The 19,101-nt window shown below is 57.5% G+C and overlaps 5 protein-coding genes across 5 annotated transcripts; 3 read left to right on the top strand and 2 right to left on the bottom strand.

Moving 5' to 3' along the window:
• Positions 1 to 3,369: 3,369 nt before the first annotated feature.
• On the top strand, positions 3,370 to 6,045 carry GGS23DRAFT_77253 (uncharacterized protein). Its single transcript, XM_051521268.1, has 3 exons — positions 3,370 to 3,718; positions 3,892 to 5,438; positions 5,556 to 6,045. Exons 1-3 carry the CDS (start codon positions 3,602 to 3,604, stop codon positions 5,887 to 5,889), a joined length of 1,998 nt encoding a protein of 665 aa, XP_051371679.1. The 5' UTR covers positions 3,370 to 3,601; the 3' UTR covers positions 5,890 to 6,045.
• A 3,351-nt stretch (positions 6,046 to 9,396) lies between these two features.
• On the bottom strand, positions 9,397 to 11,426 carry GGS23DRAFT_610109 (thymidylate kinase-domain-containing protein). The gene is made up of 2 exons (XM_051520312.1): positions 10,570 to 11,426; positions 9,397 to 10,459 (listed from the first exon to the last, which is right to left on the bottom strand). Exons 1-2 carry the CDS (start codon positions 11,088 to 11,090, stop codon positions 9,892 to 9,894), a joined length of 1,089 nt encoding a protein of 362 aa, XP_051371678.1. The 5' UTR covers positions 11,091 to 11,426; the 3' UTR covers positions 9,397 to 9,891.
• A 203-nt stretch (positions 11,427 to 11,629) lies between these two features.
• On the bottom strand, positions 11,630 to 14,182 carry GGS23DRAFT_570357 (uncharacterized protein). The gene is made up of 2 exons (XM_051516509.1): positions 13,584 to 14,182; positions 11,630 to 13,356 (listed from the first exon to the last, which is right to left on the bottom strand). Exons 1-2 carry the CDS (start codon positions 13,666 to 13,668, stop codon positions 12,224 to 12,226), a joined length of 1,218 nt encoding a protein of 405 aa, XP_051371677.1. The 5' UTR covers positions 13,669 to 14,182; the 3' UTR covers positions 11,630 to 12,223.
• A 756-nt stretch (positions 14,183 to 14,938) lies between these two features.
• GGS23DRAFT_77166 (uncharacterized protein) lies at positions 14,939 to 15,610 on the top strand. The gene has a single exon (XM_051521267.1). It carries the CDS (start codon positions 14,994 to 14,996, stop codon positions 15,345 to 15,347), a length of 354 nt encoding a protein of 117 aa, XP_051371676.1. The 5' UTR covers positions 14,939 to 14,993; the 3' UTR covers positions 15,348 to 15,610.
• Positions 15,496 to 16,542, top strand: GGS23DRAFT_570353 (uncharacterized protein). Its single transcript, XM_051516508.1, has one exon. The coding sequence runs from the start codon at positions 15,799 to 15,801 to the stop codon at positions 16,057 to 16,059; it is 261 nt and encodes an 86-aa protein (XP_051371675.1). The 5' UTR covers positions 15,496 to 15,798; the 3' UTR covers positions 16,060 to 16,542.
• Positions 16,543 to 19,101: the final 2,559 nt, after the last annotated feature.

Genomic DNA, 19,101 nt, shown 5'->3' with positions numbered 1-19,101 from the left:
TAGAGACACGAGGCGTGCGAGGACGAGGAGAGGACCTCCTCCACAACATGTATATGGTTGCCATCGATGGGATTCTAGACGTTCTCTACACCCTCGCGTGGGGATGGCAGGTTGCAGGCCCTTACCAAATGCTCGGACGGAAACGCCCAGCTTGCTGGGAGATCGACTCCCCATCCACATAATAGTGCAGACTTTCCGGGCGATCATGGAGATCTTAGCTTGTGCGCTACGGAGGAAATACCGGTAGGTATATGCATGTGCTTGTATTAGCATCCCTCAATTGGCAATATTAGCGACGACAATAAGATCTGGGCGGCCAACGCGCCCGGCGGCGACGTACCAATGAGAACTGCCACCCTCGTTACGAGTCACCGGTACGCATAAGCATTGCCCGTTCCAAGCGTGAAACTGAGGAATACGCAAGTAGCTGATATGCCATGTAAACAGTTTCTCATGTTGTGTTTGGTAGTAGTATCAGTCGTCGATAATACCCACGCACGTCCACACCACGTAGAAGCCGACGGCGATTTACTTCACAGCCCACACACACATACACCATACACGCGGGACACGGTGACGGCAGTATGGACGAAGTAGTACCCTACCTACCTAAGCTACTACTACATGCATACATGCCTACATTCACACGTGTACATATACTCTGGGGGGTATCTTCGTAGGCTACCTCACCTATGCTCCCATGACGTGCGGTGCATAATGCTTCGTATTCGTGCATGACAGACCCCCCCGCCCAAGGGCCTTGCGTCTCTCTGTGTGTGCATGCCCATGCCTGTTTCTGCCCTACGTAGTGTGTAGATAGGTATGTAGATAGATATGTAGGTAGGTATATAGGTAGGCAGGTAGGTGCCATATCTGCCCTGCCGTCAAAGGTATATACGTGCTGCATAATACATGAGCCTAGAGAATAAATGCTTTGGCCATCACTAAATCATGGCACGGCACATCACATCGATGTAGTTAATATGAACAGAGACTCTTCGGACATAGGGTTTTACATGTGCGAAACCAAAGTGATAGTTACGTCAACGCGCCCCGGATCAAGGCAGGCCAGTTAGTGTTGAGGGATCTTGTCATCTTATGTTTTAGATTCCCCGAATCACAGCTTCACCTGTTACCTTCCAAACCCCTGGCATCAATATTCTCTGGGCTAACCCCCTGGTAAAGACCTTACCCCTAATCGCTAAGCGGGCCGGATCTTCGGGTTCCGAGTTCTTTATTGTCTCTTTATTGTGTGTAAGTACTTGCCTGTGTACTCACGGCGCAGGCCTACACTAGACCTATCTAAACACTCGAGGTTTGATAGTCGGAAAATCTTACGAGACGATAAAAACAATAGTACCATTCACACTCACCATCACGACCAGGCTTTCTTCTTCTTCGGTCAAGCTCCCCACCCCCTTATTCGCCCAAGCCTCTCAGCCTCGATCGAGGGGCTTGGTGCTGTTAGTCGCCTCTGTAGCTTTTGATTACGTCGTATAGATAGAGACGTACCTGTGTGCACATGCATACCTACCGTTCGTCTGCTTACCTGAAATTCCTCCTGCTGAATCTGGGAATGTCAACATAGACCTAAACTTGGTAGCTGTCCGACGACTCTACCTCGGGTGAAAGTTGCCGGGTATGCGATTTAGGGACGCAACCGAGAGCCATTCTGAACCAGCTCGTCGCGTTCCTTACCGAAACAGCCACCGCCAACCGATCCGCCTTCGCCCAATCCAGAGCTGTTCTTCCCGTGGGAGACTCCAGTAGCCATCTCCGCGTATTCTGGGGCGGCACTCCTTCGGTAGGACGTCCGTCCTTCGCAACGCCTTCCTTTATGATGGTTATATGCACATGTCCGATGGAGGGCCCCCTTAGGAACCTACCTGCCAGCGTAGCAGAGAGCGGTCCTGCAGATCATCAGCTCTGTGTGAACCCCCAGCAGAATGCCTGTGCAACTCTTGGCGTCATACCCATCTCAATTCTTGGCGTACCTCCTGTGACCGCGAACCACAAGCTTACACAAGTAGCGGTCGGTCTATGTACATATGTATGTATGTATATATTTTCTATACACGCCTAAGGCTAAGTTCCTGTAGCTTTGAGCACTCGAAGTTGCGAATGCGCAAAGCGGAGGAGCCACAGCAATGCTCTCTCACGACACCTTCTTGCTAGTACCAGCCGAGGTAGAGTCTTCTCATCCGACCTTCCGGTGAATGGCAGGCATTAGGTATTAGCCTCCATTTTCTTCGTCCGTTGAACAAGTATTACATAGTATGTAGGTCTGTGTTTTCTTTCCCTGCAGGGGTTCGATCTCGGAACAACGCCAAGCGAAACCGGATCGCTGCGAAATATGAAACTCAGACATCCCAAGTTCTTCTCACGAAGCCTCCCAAGAATCCTTCATGCGGCCTCACAGCCCTCACGGCCTCGAGGTCGTAGACCCGGGCTTCATCCCAAGCTCAGCCACGTGTTTCCCGGCCTGATCAAGGCCCGCGGTCAATCATACATCTGCCAGCGATCCTTTCTTTCTTTCTTTCCTTTCTCTCCTTCTCTCTCTCTCTCTTCTTGTTTCGTGAACGGATAAACGGCTCTCGTATACCTCAGCGCGAAAGTAAACGGACCGGAAGGTAGAAATATCTACACAGACAGCGGGGAGCTTTAAAATAACCGAATGCTGGGCAGGAGCCGTCACCCACTACGGTGCACCAAGGTGATGCACGCTAGTAGGAGGATATCTAGTCAAGGGGGGTCCGGATACCACAGATTCTGACCCTAAGTACGCTCCTCACTCTCCCGAATAGGCCATATTAAGTCTGGATAAGCTTATATGCTGTAACCATAACCCATAAGCCAGCCCATGTCGCTACTTAGTAATTCTAGTCGGGTCCATGGGCCACCCATGCGCTGTATATAGGTACACGGTAGGATTCCTGCATGAACCCGGCTACCCAGAGTCGAGTTCAGGTACCAAGGGATCGTTCGGCTCGGCGTTGGCCATCTGGCTGACATGCGCCTCGAACATCTCCAGAATATCACCCCCACTTGATCCTCGACGACGACACAAGACAGCAAGCTCGCATACGGGTTATCCCACACCCACACACCCCTTGGCAATTCGCCATGGCTCCTCCTAGGGATCTGGCACAGCTCTGCCAGAGATGTCAGCTCATGTGGCCCCTAGCTCAGAGCAAGACGGACACCCCTGTGTAGCATCATCTCTGGTTACCTGGATAATCGGTGCCGGGAAGAACGATGGGTATTCTAGGGTATAATTCTTGGTATGCTACATCTGCCGTCGTTGCCCATGAAGATCAGGGACGAAGCTTTCCCGTTCATTCTCCTTCACTTCGACCTAGACCATTTTTTCTCGTTTGCTTTCATTTGCTTCGGTTCTCTTCTACGGTCGATCCGTTCACCTTTCCTTTCTTACGCTTCCTCCATATTCACTATTCGTTCGTTTCGTTTGAAGGCTGAGCCAGTTGACTTCCTATATTCGTTTGGAGCCTCAGCGCTTCAATATTATTTTATTCTCTAATAGTATTCTTGACTATTTCCCCCACCTATACAGTCTCTTCCGCTCTCCTTCATACGCGTAACCATGCGATTCTCCAGAAGCTATGCGCCGGCAATCTTTGCCCTCGTCTCTGTCGCTGCTGCCAGCCCGCCGCCAGCGATTCAAATCGTGACAGAGACGGTTCACCAAACAGTACATGTGGTAAGTCGCTACGATATAGCAATACTCTCATTTTTTTTTTTTCACCTCCCCCTTCCATAATCTACTGTGCTATATTTCATATGTCAAGGTTGGACTTGGAGACCCGGCACCGAAGGCCTCTCCCACCCCAAGGTCGATATCGGAATAGACCTTACTAACACACAGTGTCGTAGACCCTACCAGCAGAGACTATACACATGACGGAAACTCTCAAGGAAACCGTCCATGTCACTCTGCCACCACAGACTCTAAAAGAGACTGTCCATGTAACGTTGCCGCCGCAGACGGTGAAGGAGACGGTGAAGGAGACCGTCCATGTCACTCAACCTCCAGAGACAGTTAAGGAGACGATACACGTCACCCTACCGCCCCAAACTGTAAAGGAGACGACAACAGTGAAGGAGACAGTGCACGTTACGCAACCAGCAGAGACCGTGAAAGAGACGGTCCACGTTACGCAACCACCACAAACTGTCAAGGAGACGGTCCATGTTACGCAACCGCCACAGACTGTTAAGGAGACGGTCCATGTTACCCAGACTGTAAAAGAGACATTGCATGTGACATTACCCCCCCAGACAGTTCACGTCCCGGTGACCCAGACTGTCCACGTCACGCAAACCGAAGTTAAGAAAGAGTCGATTACGCTACCCCCTCAGACGGTCAAGGAGACAGTGAAGGAGACGGTCCACGTCACGATCCCCGTAACGAAGGTGGAGGAGAAGCTCCTCACCGAAACGAAAGTACAGACTGAGCTTAGGACGCAGACGCAGACGCAGGTCGCGACTCAAACGAAGGTCGAGACCAAGCTTGAGACCAAATTAGAGACGAAGCTCGAGACGAAGCTCGAGACCGTACACGTCACGCTCCCGCCCCAGACTGTTAAGGAGACCGTACACGTCACGCTCCCTCCCCAGACTGTTAAGGAGACCGTTCACGTCAGCGTGCCCGTTACCAAGGTGGAAACCGTCCATGTTAGCGTACCAGTCACGAAGGTAGAAACCGTGAAGGAAACCGTCCACGTCAGTGTCCCCGTGACGCAGACGAAGTTGGAGACCGTCAAGGAGACTGTCCATGTCAGCGTGCCCGTAACGCAAGTACAAACCGTCAAGGAGACTGTTCACGTTAGCGTTCCCGTAACGCAGGTGCAAACCGTCAAAGAGACCGTCAAGGAGACTGTCCATGTCAGCGTCCCTGTGACAGTCACGCAATCGGTAGCGGTCACCAGGGTCGAGACCGCGAAGGAGACGGTCCATGTCAGTGTTCCTGTGACTGTCAAAGAGCCCGTCCATGTCACCGTCACGGAGCCAGTACATGTTACTGTGAAGGAGCCTGTCACTGTGAAGGAGCCTGTACACGTGACTGTGACGGAGGCCGTTCACGTCACCGTCAAGGAGCCGGTCCATGTCACCGAAACAGTCCACCTGCCGCCGCAGACGGTCAAGGAGACCGTCCACGTAACCGTCACCGGCCACGCCGAGACTGTCAAGGAGACCGTCCATGTAACTGTCACAGGTCACGCCGAGACGGTCCGTGAGACGGTGCACGTCACTCTGCCTCCTCACGTCTCGACAGTTTCCCAGGTCGTCCACGTTACCGTGACCGAAACCGCCCTCCCCGCGGCCCACTCGACCATCGTACTCCCACCGTTCGTGCACGAAACTACGCCGGCCCTGGTCCATGAGACGACGACAACTGCCTTGGCCCACCAGACGACGACATCGGCGGCTGTGGTCCACAACACGACGACCTCGGCGGTCGTAGTCCACGAGACAACATCGGTTGCTATGGTCCACGAGACGACGACATCGGCGGCCGCAGTCCACGAGACGACGACATCAGCGGCCGTGGTCCACGAGACGGCTACGTCAGCGGCCGCGGTCCACGAAACCAGCACGCAAGCTGCGGTTCCCGAAACCACTACGCAGCCCATAGTCCACCAGACGAGCTTACTCCTGCCAGTGGCGCAGGAGACCGCCCTGCCCGCAGTTCACGAGACGCCGACGGCTGTGCAGCACGCCGCATCGTCTATTGCCCTGCCCATAGTCCAAGTAACGGCCGCAGCTTCGCCCGTCGGGGCATCGGCGGCGCCGACGACGATTCCGCCGCTAGCATCTTCGATATCACTCGGATACATGCTCCCGCAAAACGCTAGGCGGTGGCGGGCGTGAGGTAATTAAAGGAGGGGGACCCAAAAGCGTGATTGAATATATACCTATATACAGTACACTGTAAGAGCGGGCGAAGAGAAAATACTATTAACGACGGGTTTAGCGGGAGGGGGGGGATAAACACACTCTGAAATACCGGATGGGCTATTCATAGGGTTTAGCTGAAGAGAACTATTACTCCTTCACCAATGCAGGCTATTTTATTTATTTTTCCTAATCTTCATAATCCGGTTCACCAACAAATCTTGTTCTTTTCCTTCTTTTCCCAGTCCTCTCTATGCTACGGCCGGCGGGTAATCTCTTACGTCCTCGATGGGGTCACGCGAAGGAGATAGGGTAAACAAAACATGCCAGACAAACCACCCGTCTTTGGGGATTCGTTCTGTTACATCGACTCTCGCTCGCTTCGTGCGATACGTCCAAGTATGGTCAATTTTTCTCTCACGCGCGCGTCGTCGAGACGACTGGAGCATACATACATACATACATTCGCACCTACATAGATATACATGCATACACCTATCTAGACAAGCTCATAGAGCCCACGCCAATTTCAAGTTCAGCAAGTTCAACTTGAACCCACCGTCTTCTGCGAAACCCCGGGGCGCGGGATGGGATGATGATGTCGCCCCGCGGGATGCGCAGCAGAAGGCCGCAGGCCAGGTAGATGGGCTGCGTAGGGCCGATCGACGAGGCACCCGCAAATCTCTGCACCTCGCTGCCCACCCCGCCAAGGCCGAGGATCCGAAGATCCCAGAGGCTCGCTTCCACACATGGTGGAATATTGTCCCGGTGCCTGCCGGATCCCAAGCGTTGCCCCGTAAGCTGGCCATTGGCAAGAAGTCCTACCTACATGCGACTGGAACCCGTCTCCGCGAACTACCTAACACTCGCAGACTCGCAAGGCTTGTGGAATAGGAAAGTGGCAGCGATCAGGACGCCCGCGCTCACGAAGCAGTCTCTCATGGATTGTCGTAGGGCAGGTCGGGGGAGGGGTCCGGTCGAAGCGGGCTCCCCGTCCTAGTTGGCTTGGCCGGCCATGCGAGGGGGTCTGTTTCTACATACCAAGGCTTCTCGCCAGCAGGGCATGGGCCTCTCAGTACGCAAGCATCAACCAGCGGCCTCTTTAAGCATATCAAGGGGCCGGCACCAGCCCGTTTCAGCCATGGCGGCCTGGATTCGCTAGGTAGGTATGCGATCGGATTTTTTATGTCGTGAGCCAAGTTGTGCGCGCATTCTTCCTTAATGCCAACAGAAACAAAGCCACCTCCAGAACCGGGGCCCCCTGCTTCTTCTCCGCAGCCCACGGTGTGAGACGCGGGTATGCAGACGCTGAGGCCTACTCAGAAGCCTCCCCTCCTTCTGCTGCATCTTCTTGTGCTCCTCATCCTTACTCGCTCGCGCGCTCTGTAGGATAGAGACACATGCATAGGGGGAGGCTGCAAGACTTCGCTGGGAAAAGGGGGTGGGCACCGGCATGTCAGGGGGGGGGGGCGGGAGTAAAGCTGTGTTGGTAGGAGTCGGCGCCGAAGTACATATTATGTGACGACGCAATCCTCCTGACCTACCGCATGCGATTGTATGTACTTCACCCTCCCCTTCTCTTATCCGCTCCGTCACTACCACATTCCCCTTCGTATTTTTAGCCCAGGGCCAACTCCTTCCTTTCTTCCCCCCCCCCCCTTTTCGCCCAGCGGACGCGGAAGCCAAGAGAAACGAGCAAACGCAAAGGCGACGCGAGCCCAAACGTTGTGCTCCGGAGGATCCTAACCTGTGCCCACGACGCCTGCGGAGGGTGGGCGCGAGAGAGAGGGGAAGGGGGAGGGTTGGATGCCCCCCGCGACTAGCAAAAGGGCCGGGCGTGGATGGAGCCACGCGAGCGAAGGCGAGCGTCGAGAGTTCCTGCACTAGGACGCTACCATTGTCGCCATGGCCGGCCGTCGCGCCGCCGTCTCCCAGGCGCATGTGATCGGGCGAGCAGCGGTGGCCCCAGACGTATCCTGCCCATCTATCCCCTTCTCCCTCCACCCTTCCCTCCTCACGAGCGAGCGAGGGAGGCTCATGCGACAGAGCGGCGCGCGCCTCAAGAGCCGGGCGTGTAGACAGGTATCCTACCCCCCCCCCCCCCCTTCCTCCCTATCCGCTCTCCCCGTCCGAAGCTGCACCCTTATGTGCTGTGCCACAACCCCCATAAGCTGAGCTGCTCAGCTGGGGACGCGGCTCGCGCTCGCACCCGAGGCGCTGGCCGCGCTAGCTGTGCTGCGCCGCCCGCGGGTCAAGCCCACGGTGCCCCTCGTCTATGCCCGACGGCGACCGCCAGCACGGGGCCGGCAGCGAGGAACCTCGTAGAAGCGTGGTGGTTGGGCGCGGTCCGCATCACGGCTGTGCTGTCCTGCTCTCCTCCCTCCGGTGAGGACCGCGCCGGCGCCCGGAACCGCCCCCGTCTGCCCCGTCTCGATGCCGACGCTACGTGTGATACCACGTTGGCTGGACTGGGGATCGGGTTCTTCGATGAAAGGGGAAATAATTCCGTGTTGCCAGCGACCCGGCACCGTTGGCATTCTAGCATTCCCGGCGCCGGTAAGAGGGCTACGGTTTTCTTCTAGGGGCATGGGCTTAGGTGATGTTGCTAGAGAAGAGTAAAGAGAGTCGCCGGTAAGCGGTAGGCAGGTAGGTATATTCTCGGATGGCTAGTTTTGCGTGTCAGCAAGTGAACAAGGTCCGTCGTAATCGAATAACATCTACCATCGACTTGATGATAGTGAGGCACATATATCTCAGCGCATCGCTACATGCTATGCGCCCCGTAATTGATCCGCCCCGTCTGAAGTCCTCCCACGACGCTTCGGCCAAGTCAGACTCGGGCTTTCGCAGACTAGGGTGTCGGTGATTGCGATGACCTACGAGGGTTAGCGGTTATCAGAGATGGCAATAGAATCTACCCCTGTAGATAACTCTTGGAACTGTGCTTGGAACCTCCGACGGCCTGGCCGCGTAACATATATATATAGCCTCAGAGCTGGTCCGTAAAGAGGTACGGCGTGTCCTGTCTCGTGAGGTTGCCTCTGTACAGAGCCATACTCCGACAAACGCATCCGGCATGTTCGATCTATGCGCCAGCAGCCTTATCATGGCCTGTATCCAGCAGTCACACGTTACCATCGACTCCCTTACTCCCTTAGTTATCCCCCCTTCCCCGACCCCGATTCCGAGTAGCGAACACCCTTTCTAGCAGATAAGATCAGCCCCGAAGAGTTGAGGGTCCGCTAGAGCGTTCCCTACGCAAGCGCGTAGGGCATTTCCGGCTCGTGTATGCGTTAGACGAGGCACGACTGGGTAGCCGCCCCCTTTACTCCTCAAGCCCCCGGGGTTAGCCTACGGCATCCAACCCAACGCCGACGGTGCAAGGGCTCAAATCACCGTCGCAGGAAAAGAGCGGACGCCTGCCCTTCCCCATGAGAGAGATCGGTGTATGCGGCTGCGCTAGGTTCGCGGGGGAAGCCTAACCTCACGCTGCCTACTACCGTAGAGAGGCCAGCCATCGAGCCGCGGAGGCCTAGTACACTCAAACAGCGGCGCAAATAGAAACAGGCGATTCTTTACGCGCCAGCAACACATACGCTGCGATGCCTCAGCCCGAGGCGAGGTCTAGCTTAGCATCGCTTTCCACGCTCGCTCGCGTATCGCAAGGGATAGCTCACCCTAGTGTTCGCTATAGTAAGAGTGTGGGCGAGGGACGGCACCAGGACGTCTGACGACCAGCGATCGGCGCAGGCTTCGAGAAACACGTTCTTCACGAGAGACCAAGGGCCGAGGTGACGGAGAACTCCTAATATATACCCCGTCGTCGCTATGAGAAGGCGTATCCTTCTGTGCACACCGAGTCTCAGCTACCGCGGCGCGGAAATAGCAATATGCTACTACATGGATTCGATGCTATCCCCCTCTGCAAACACAGCTCCGCCCCGCCGCATCCGTATGCAAAGACCCTCCACTTCCACCTCACCGCACCGTCCGCACCGTCCTGCCGACCTCGCCGCGCTCGACGGCCTCGATACGGGGGAGCACGAGCTCCCAGACCTTGTCGGACAGCTCCTCGATGGGGAGGTCCGCGTCGACGATCTGTATGTCCTCCTCCTCCTGGCGGAACTCCGTGTCCTGGGCAGCCGTAGCAGCCGCCGCCGCGACGCCCGCGGCTCCGTTGCCGGCCCTGTCGGCGTCGCGGCGGGGCGCCTTGCCGGCGACGGCGGCGGCGGCGGCGGCGCTGCCGCTGTCGACGGCGGTGCCGAGGTCGCCCATGCTGAGCCCCCAGAAGAGGTCGCGCACGCGGCGCTGCATCTCGCCCTTCTCGTAGACCTCGCCGCCCCAGCCGCCGCGCGCGCGCGCCGCCGCCTCCTCCAGGTCCAGGAACAGCACCACGTCCGGCCGCGGCAGCCCGACCTCCGGCGCCTTCGCCCACGACAGCGACAGCGACCGCACCCCCTTCGCCGCGCTGTACACGATCCCGCTGTGGTAGAACCGGTCGCACACGATCGTGTGCCCGGCCTCGAGCTCCGCCCTGATCTTCTTGCTGCGCGCCCCGGGGGGGGGGGATTAGTTAGAACGGGGAGCGAGAAAGTGCGAAGGAGAACGAGGAGGAGGAGGAGGAGGAGGAGGAGGAGGAGGGGGGAAACAACTCACACGGCCTCCCACCGGTTCGCGCTGAACAGCAGGTGTATGACGTGGTCCTCGATCTCGGCCTCGCCGCGGAGGTAGGCGTCGATCATCTGGCCGATGGGCGTGGTGCGGTCGGGGAAGCGCAGGAAGCGCGCCTCGCGGCCGCTCTCGATGCAGCGCTGCTGCAGCAGCTTCGCCTGCGTCGTCTTGCCCGCGCGGTCCATGCCCTCGAACACGACGAACGCGCCGCGCACCGCCTTCGCCCGCCCCTCGCCCGCCGCCCCCGCCGCCGGCGCCGCCAGCACCGGCGCCCCCCGCGCGATGGTTGTCGCGCCTCGCGCCCCTGGCGTCGCCGGCTCGGGCTGCGCAGGCGTCGCCCCCTGAGACGGCGAGCCCGCTGCCGCTCCCGCCGCCGGCGGAGGCGTGCCTGGGGGCGGCGGCGCGGCCGCTGCTGACGCTGACGCCTCCTGCCGAGGCGACGACTGCAGCGCCACGGCGGACGACGCGATCGTCGCCGCCACCGCGAGGTCGTTTATCGAGGCCATTGGTTCCTTTCCCACGCAAGGTGTGTCGACTTGTGATTGACGGGAAGCGGCGCGTGTGGTACCACCGCAGCACTTATAACGACAATGCCCGGCTCGACGAGAGAGAGGTCGTGCGCAGACGGGGGTCGACTTGGGGCCGGACGTGGATTGGCCGATGTGTGGGAACGCCGGGTTGCTATGCTATATCGATTGGGTGTCACGGTCGTTCGACTTATCGGAAAACGGAGCGTCGGCGCTGGTCGTCTCATCCGAGGGTGAGACGAGATAATAAGATGTTAAGGCATCGAATGGTGGGAAGATCTCCGGGGTGCGACCGAAACAGATCAGATCAGATTCGCGAGTCAGAAAGTGGGAGATCGACTCAACGTGGAGATAGTGTTTCCGTTACGTAAGCACACTCCCCTCTCCCCATGCTCGATACTGTCATATGTGGCCTCCTTGCATGCGACTTGCACACATCGCACCTATGCTGTTAAAAGGGGCAGTCGATGAAGGGAGCGCGGGTGTGAACCGTCGTCTATTTGTTCCTCAAGCGCCCGCCCAACGTGACACATCGCGAACGCACATATAATATAAATAGGTATTCTCTCATCGGCGCCAACGCTTGGTTATCTCGACCGAACTCTTCCGCTCGACGTCCGGCGATATGACTGGGCGGAGACCAACGCGAGTCACAGCAGTCATAATAATAGGCGGAAACCCGTTCGTTGTTATTTACGCGCGTGTGCTCCCCCTCTCTCACATCGGTATGCGACAACCACGACGATAGAAAAGGGGCTATGTACATAAAACTCATACAACCAGATACAGCGCCATAGAAGCACAAGGCGGAATAGCCGATCCATACCGCCTCCCTTGCCAGCCAGCCGTTCCGTGTGTGTGACCCTGTGTCCCTCAACCCCCCCCCCCCCTTGAAACGCCGGTGACTGTGACGAAAACCGTCGACGCATGCCTCCCTCGTGCCCGCAAAAGCGACGTCTACCAGTGCTGACCCAGTAGGTAATTACACGACCAGGGCCAAAACAAGAAAAATAAAAACATTAGCCAGTAAGAATAATAGGGGTATGGTAAACCCGAGCAAACCAGAGCCATCGTCGACAATCGTGAGGAACAAGGCCGACCGTGTGCGTGCATCAGCACTCGGCCTCATCCTTGGCGCTCCCGCTCTCCCACACCTCGAAGCTCTCGCCGGTGCCCTCGAGCGGCTCGAGCACAGCCGCGCCGGGCACTAGCTCGTCCCCCTTACGCATCAGCTCGTCGACCGTCTTCGCGCCGTCGTCGACGTCGTCCTCCTCTCCTACGAGGATTTCGGGGGCGAGGTCGGGGATCGGGTGCGGCTGCGGCAGCTGCTGATCCTGGCCCTCGTCCTCGTCGCCGGGAACGATAATGACCGAGGTCTCGTCGCAGCCCTCCGAGTAGTACTCGCGGACGTCCATCTCGCCAAGCGGGTTGCGCTCCTTCTCGAATGCCATCTCGTCGTCGACGGCTTTCCGGAAGGCGCAGGCGCGCGGCCGCGACGTCTGCGACACGTCGTCAGCGGGGGGCACGTTCTCCTTGCCCTCGGCGCGCTCGCGTTGCCGCCGACTTTCGCTCTCCTCGTCGGAGCTGATGTCGAGCACGCAGGTGCTGTGCTGCAACAGGTTCGTCATCTCCTGCTCGGGCGTATCCTCGTGAATGTCAAAGAACCACGACGACTTCATGGCGTCACCACCTTCCAGCAGGCTATCGAGACCGAGACCGCTGCTAGGAGAAGACCTGTTAGCGGCAGTGGCGGCTGACGCCGACGAGCCATTGCGGCGCGCGTAGCTTGGGATCGTGCCCTTCAGCGCGGCGTCCAGCGAGAACGGAGCCGGGGACGACTTGCTCGGGAGCCCGAAGGAAGGTGGGTCGACGCGCGAGAAGGCGCCGGCGGTACGTCGCCGGGAAGACAGGATGCCCGATCGCTTGCCGCGCGTCGGGGATCGGCCGGCGGGGGCGGAGAGCGGCGTTGACTTGGTTATGCCGGTGTTGATCTTGGAGGGCGACTTGGCGTTCAAGAGAGATCGTGGCCGCGGCGTAGCGGTCTTGTGCGAGCTTGTGGTAGGGACGTTGGCCACGGCGGCCGACTTGGCGAGGGTGAAAGTAGGTGGCTTTAGGAAGGCGTCTTTGGAGGGGAAGCTATCCGAACCCTTAGATTTCTTAGAGAAGAGCAGGGGGTCAACGTTCTCGAAATCGTCCGTGTCTAAGCTGTCGGCAGCTTTACGTTTGCCGGGTGACGAAGGGAGAGCTAGGCATCGTTTAGCACGAGACCGGATATCTGTACACGCTATTCGGAGAGGGTCCAGGTCCGCATCTTTTTATACGCGATGCAGATTTTGCCCCCACCGTCTATCGGCCGTGCCAGAGCAGACGGCAGAAATACAACAGAGCACATAAAACGGCCAATGCACTAGACAACAATTCGAAATTCGAACCAGGGCAAACTAGATCGCCCGCACGACTTGAGATGCTTACCATTCTGTCTGTTCTTCAGGCTTGTCAGCGTCTGCAGGCGCGCTCCGTCGAGGGGCGCGAAAGGTTGACGGGTAGCGGTAGCCATCGCGGCGGATTTCTGACGTGGTGGTCGTCGAGAGGATCTAGAAGTCCAATCGCGTAGGGAGATTCGAGACCCAATCTCGATGCCGATTCCGATCGGGGATGACCTGGATCGATTCCACCGAGGGGGAGAGCTTGTTTACAGCTGCCAACGAGCAAAAGGAGCCGGTGAAGTGAGTGCGAGTCGTAGTTGTTGGAACAGCAACTAGGGCGAAGCACGGATCAACAGGATAAGAACGATTGACACCGGAAGCAGGGGGAAGAGGAAGAAAAAAAGCTTGGAGTGTTTGTTTATTTTTGGTCGCGAACGATGCCGTGAACAATGCCGTGAACAATGCAGCGCCAGTATCGCCAAACCTGACCTCGTCTAGGGGGAAGGGGGAAAGGCAATGGGAAAAGTGGGCGAGAGACTACGATGCGGGCATTGGCAGGTCTTATTGCATCCTTAAGTGCCGTCTCGTAAGAGCAGTGGCATGGGATGGACGCGCCGACGGAGGCCAGAGGGGGGGGGGGGGGGGGGAGGGGTGTCGCGTAGGAGGGTGTGAGGGCGGGAGGGCGTTAGGGTGTGTGGCTTTGTGGGTTGTGTGGGTTGAGGGCGTGTGTGGGTGTGTGGAGGAGACGTGAGGGCGCGAGGGGACGGGAGGAAGAGGGAAGACTCAGAAGAGGGAGGGAGAAGAGAGGAGATGAGGGAGAAGAAGAGAAGAGACGAGGGCGAAGGATTGACGGGCGCAGCAAGGATGAGGGGGGGGACGTCGAGATGGAGCCGGCCCAAGCTGGGAATTGCTCGAGGAAGCGCTGCGTCGGCGGTCGGGGGGGAGTTTTAGCACTGTACGTACCCGTACGGGGAGAGAGAGCAGAGAGCAGAGTGGCCAGCGCGCGATGGGCCGCTGCAGATCTAGCGAGGTACCTCAACGGGGCGACGCTCTGCGCCTGATTTCGGCGGTGTCGCGCGCGTGTCGGTAAGTACCTCGATCTACCTACCTCGGGTTACCCTCCTAGACCTCCAACCTTTAGGTACTACCTCTACTATACAGGTACCTAAGGAGTTATGCATGGGGCATGTAATACCACCCTACCTCGTTATGCTGCCTCCAGAGCACAGATAAGGCCAGGTAGCAGCAGAGGAACGAACGTGCATGCTCGTAATGTTATGTATGAGCAGGCATGCACGTAAATACAATAGCATATAATATGTGCATGTGCGGGTGCGGTGCGTTCGCGTCTGCGTCTGCGTCTGGGAAAAGTGGAAAGATAAAAAGAATGGAAAAACCACAGGTAATCATAATAATAATAATAGATCAGAACCCTGAAAAACACCACAAGGGAGCGATGATAGTCGCACGCTCGGGTCTCAAACGGGGTTGGTTCTGCGCGATGGCGACGAGATTAGCCTCCGTCCCCTTCGTGTTGTGGACGCGTGGTGTTGGCGTATTATACGACGGGCCCGCCAATCAGAACGATAGGGGGCCAGCCGCCTTTCTCTCCTCGTCTGTCTCTCTCTCCCTCTGTCCTGTCTGTCTCGTCTCTCTCCCTCCCCCCTGTCGACGACGTCGCGTCGTCTCTCTCTGTCTCTCTCTCTACCTACACGGCTACAGCTCCTCCTCATATCGGGGCCGCAGACCAGAACCCGGAACCCGCTCGCCCGTCCGCTCTCGTCCGCCGCCGGGCGTTGACTGTATATAGGTAGATATATACGTAAGTAGGTAGGTAGGTAGGTAGGTAGGTAGGTAGGTAGGCGTGTATGGAGCCGTGCCAGGGGGGGCGTCCTGGATGAAGCTGAATCTGGTGCTCACGATGCAGAGCGCTACGCTGCACGGCAGCGCATTCAGGGAAACATCTTTCATGCGATCCCCGGGTCGCCGTCGCTGATTCGCCGACGCCCTGGATGCGCGCGTCGAGACAAGTCTCACCAACTGCGCAGTAGCACCGGGAAATGCCACTTATAACACCCAACTTACTTACCTACGTGTAGATTCGTCTACTCATATGCTTATCCTGCACGCACGCTATACTCCTTACATCCCTAACCTCCCAGATGCTACCCGACCTACTGACCTACTAACCTCCTCCCACTATCCATGTTAACCTATATGCTACGCCATCTACTTACCTTGCACCATGTCTACTATACACCATGTCTGCATCATCCCACGCTTTTTTAGCCCTTTCTGCCCTTTTTTTCTCTCTTCTACCCGTTCCCTGCGACCTTCCTACGCGTCTTCCTGCGCTTCGGCGACCCGACGGTGCGCAATGTTCGAGGAGCGCCCCCGAGACAGCCAATAGTCGCGTCCACATTCGCGGCAAGCCCCTGTCTCTAAACCACCTAACCCGCGTTCGGGTCTTGGGTTCGGTTCGCGAAGGGGGAGGAGGGGAGAGGAGGGAAAAGAGGGGTTGATTCAGACAGACAGCCACCAGAAACTAACGAGGGAACCCCTAGGCAAGAGAGGAGGAGAAAGAAAGAGAAAAAAAAAATTGTGTGTGTGTGAGCGGCGTTTGTATGAGTAACTCCTGCTGCGCTGCTCCTGTTCTCCCCCCCTCTGGTTGTGGGACTCCAACTGTTTCTACGCGTGAAAACCCGAATGCAGGGGTCCGCGCCTTTTCGCGTCTTTAAAGAACCGCTCCCCCCTCCGCTCCCTCCATCCGCCCACACGGGCAATCACGAATTGCGCCAGGCGGGAATGCCCTGAAAACCATTTGCCGCCTTTCAATTAAAGCATGTCTTAAAGAGAACCACGGGCCAGAGGATGCCGATCCCATCGAGATGGACCTAACCTATCCTACCTAGCGCAAGTCCCCCTTCCCATCCTCCCCCCCCGTTCGCTCGTCTTGTCCCCGAACAGCCATCCGGTCTGGCTTCGGGTTCTACTCTGCCCTATCTTCATCCTCTCGTCGCCGTCGAACAGGCGGAAGAACGAGTGTCACCCAGTCGGTTAGCCCTGTCGCGCAGTCGCTGAGGGAACCGCAAGGGGGGTCTGGGAAACTCCAGTCCGATTTCGCGACCAGATTCTGCTCGCGGTGCGAGAGGCGCGCGATCGTCTCACTCGAGACAGCAGTGTCCTAGGAGGCTTGGCTTCCTGGCCTGGTGGTTTGCCTGGCTGTTCCTCTTTCGGCCGCCCGCGACTGGAGGCGCTCAGCCAATGAGGCAGATACGCATGGCAAATGGTGAGGTGCATCGAGAACCAGAAGGCAGCCTGGCCGCATGCGACGCGGCCGCCCTTTTGCCCTATTGGCCGGCACGTCGTTATGACGGGCGTCCTTCGACCCTGAGAAGACGTCTTCACTACTCTTCGCCTTGTGGCTAAAACTTTCTCGCTTTTGATTGTTACCCAGACCCGTCAGAGTCGTTGAGCGCGCGAGAAACGGGTGGAGAGGGGTGGTGCCCTGGGAGGAGGGGCCCGATGGGAGGGGAAGCAAACTACACGCGCGCGCGCGCACACACACACATACACTGGGTCCTATATTAGGTCTCAAGGGGTCCGTGAAGGGGGCGCAATAGACGCGTTGGTAGTCAGAGCGAGAGAAAGGGGGGGTCGTCAGTTAGAGGTGGCGATATAGTAGCTTTGAGCGGTCAGGGGTTAGTCTACACAGTCTTATCTAGCCAAAATTCCAGACCATACCCGCGTGTGCCGTGCTGAAATGACCCGAGTTGGCTCAACGTAGGCTTCCTGGGTGTGAGTCGAAGGGGGGGGAAGGGACCGAATAATCGTCTACCCCGTAAAGGATGGGAGGAGACGACGCCGAGCGACGAATAGCCAACCTCGCTCGAGGAATACATCTGACATCGTGGGCCTCGTTGGGCTGGACCAGGCTCTCTCGACCGCTATCAGCTCATCTGATCGCCTTACCATGGAGTCACGGCCGCTCCATCGGTGCCCCGACCCGCAGGATGTGCGTTTCGCACCATAACCTTCACCGAAATCTGTGCCATAGGCTCGGACTGGGCCTAAGGAGTCTCGCGCACCGCCACATGCCAGCTGCATTGCATCCCCAGCGCCCCAATCGTATCCAGTTCCACCGAGCAAGCAGCCAAGGACATCGATGGAGCTGGGGTTTCGGGATGCAGCTTGTTCCCCTGCCGGATACTACGATTATCGCGTCGTACACACATAGCGGAAACGGGAGGTGTAATTAAGTCAGCCCATGTGTCAAGCTCTGCTTCGCCCTGCGCTTGGAGGCGGAGGGCTGAGGCGGAGAGAGAGAGAGAGAGAGAGAGAGAGAGAGAGAGAGGCAAAAGGCAGACAGAGAGGCAGATAGAGAGAGAAAGGCAGATAGGCTTACGGGGATGCTCTTCGAGCTCGCCCGTCGATCCCGAGAGCGTGTGACCGCATATACCATCGGCGCCGTCGGGTTGGTGAATTCACGATGGTCGACGGCGATCCTCTCGCACTGGCGTAGTGGAGAGGTCCTGTGGTCCTAGCGGTAAAGGGGGAAAAGGAAGCATACCGTGCTACATACACACGGACAAGGCCCGGATATCCACATTAGATTGAAGCCCACAGTTCTGGTATTATCGTCACCGCTCTGGTCGCCAGCCCCCCTCTTACCCTCCAAAGCCTCCCAGCCTTTCCTCGGTTCCTCCAGCCTTCCGACCTCCACGCGATCGAGTCATCAGGCAGACAAGCGCCTCTAAACATCGGCCTCAATCGACGAGAGACAGCCCACGTCGTCACCGGCGAGACTGGAACTGCTACCACTCGGGTCCAGACCCGCTGATCTATCGAGCATGCACGACGCAGCATTCGGGGTTCTTCTCCTTCGAGACTCGTTTCTCTACGTCGGTCCTGGATTGGTAATCTACCTATATTTGTCCCCCCCCCCGGCCTGGCGATGCCACATATGTCGGACCCTATACCGCTACTCTGTCATCAGGCACCTCTCCTCAGGTCTTGGCGCGAGTGCCGGTGGTCTTCGCGCAAACCCGGTGAGCTGACTATGACTACGCCCGTCGTGAGATATTCCCGCTTCATAACACACACCCCGTGGACGTATGGGTAGAGACGCAGGCAGAGAGAGAGAGCGCGTGTACGTGCGCGAGTTACGTAGACAGGAAGCCCAGTTCCGACGTAAGACGAGGGAAGGCGAGAGAAGGGGGGAGAAGAGGGAAGGGCCCTAAGAGACCGGGGTTTGTCGTATATCCCAAGTAGTATTTCCGGAGTATAAGTCACGAATCTAATAATATTGCGGATGGATTGATTGGAGCTGAGGCTTCTAGTCTGATACAACTGTAGGGGAGTATGAGACCAATGGGTTCCACTCTTACCTAAAAACCCAACTGGAAAGAAAGCGTTGGAATACCTTTGCGGGCGTAATAGGCCCCCGAGTGGAAGCCTAAGGGGAACGTCTTGGCCTAAGGAACGTGTGCTAATTTTTGTTGAGCGCCGTTTAGACAAATTCGATACGCTCTCGTCGATCCGGCGGGTTATATCGGCTCTTCTAG

The sequence above is a fragment of the Durotheca rogersii genome (genome assembly GCF_024521655.1).
Source record: "Durotheca rogersii strain YMJ 92031201 chromosome Unknown GGS23scaffold_11, whole genome shotgun sequence".
NCBI classification, from domain to species: domain Eukaryota; kingdom Fungi; phylum Ascomycota; class Sordariomycetes; order Xylariales; family Xylariaceae; genus Durotheca; species Durotheca rogersii.
This window is presented reverse-complemented; position numbering and strand designations above follow the sequence as displayed.

Excerpts from the sequence above, each read along its gene's own strand:
- GGS23DRAFT_610109 (XM_051520312.1), bottom strand. The coding sequence starts at position 11,090 with ATGGCCTCGATAAACGACCTCGCGGTGGCGGCGACGATCGCGTCGTCC. Across the intron at positions 10,460-10,569 it reads GCGAACCGGTGGGAGGCCGT|CAAGAAGATCAGGGCGGAGC; the intron begins GTGAGTTGTTTC and ends CGGGGCGCGCAG.
- GGS23DRAFT_77253 (XM_051521268.1), top strand. The coding sequence starts at position 3,602 with ATGCGATTCTCCAGAAGCTATGCGCCGGCAATCTTTGCCCTCGTCTCT. Across the intron at positions 3,719-3,891 it reads TTCACCAAACAGTACATGTG|ACCCTACCAGCAGAGACTAT; the intron begins GTAAGTCGCTAC and ends ACAGTGTCGTAG. Across the intron at positions 5,439-5,555 it reads TTGGCCCACCAGACGACGAC|ATCAGCGGCCGTGGTCCACG; the intron begins ATCGGCGGCTGT and ends CGAGACGACGAC.
- GGS23DRAFT_570353 (XM_051516508.1), top strand. The coding sequence starts at position 15,799 with ATGTCTGCATCATCCCACGCTTTTTTAGCCCTTTCTGCCCTTTTTTTC.
- GGS23DRAFT_77166 (XM_051521267.1), top strand. The coding sequence starts at position 14,994 with ATGATAGTCGCACGCTCGGGTCTCAAACGGGGTTGGTTCTGCGCGATG.
- GGS23DRAFT_570357 (XM_051516509.1), bottom strand. The coding sequence starts at position 13,668 with ATGGCTACCGCTACCCGTCAACCTTTCGCGCCCCTCGACGGAGCGCGC. Across the intron at positions 13,357-13,583 it reads CCTGAAGAACAGACAGAATG|CTCTCCCTTCGTCACCCGGC; the intron begins GTAAGCATCTCA and ends AACGATGCCTAG.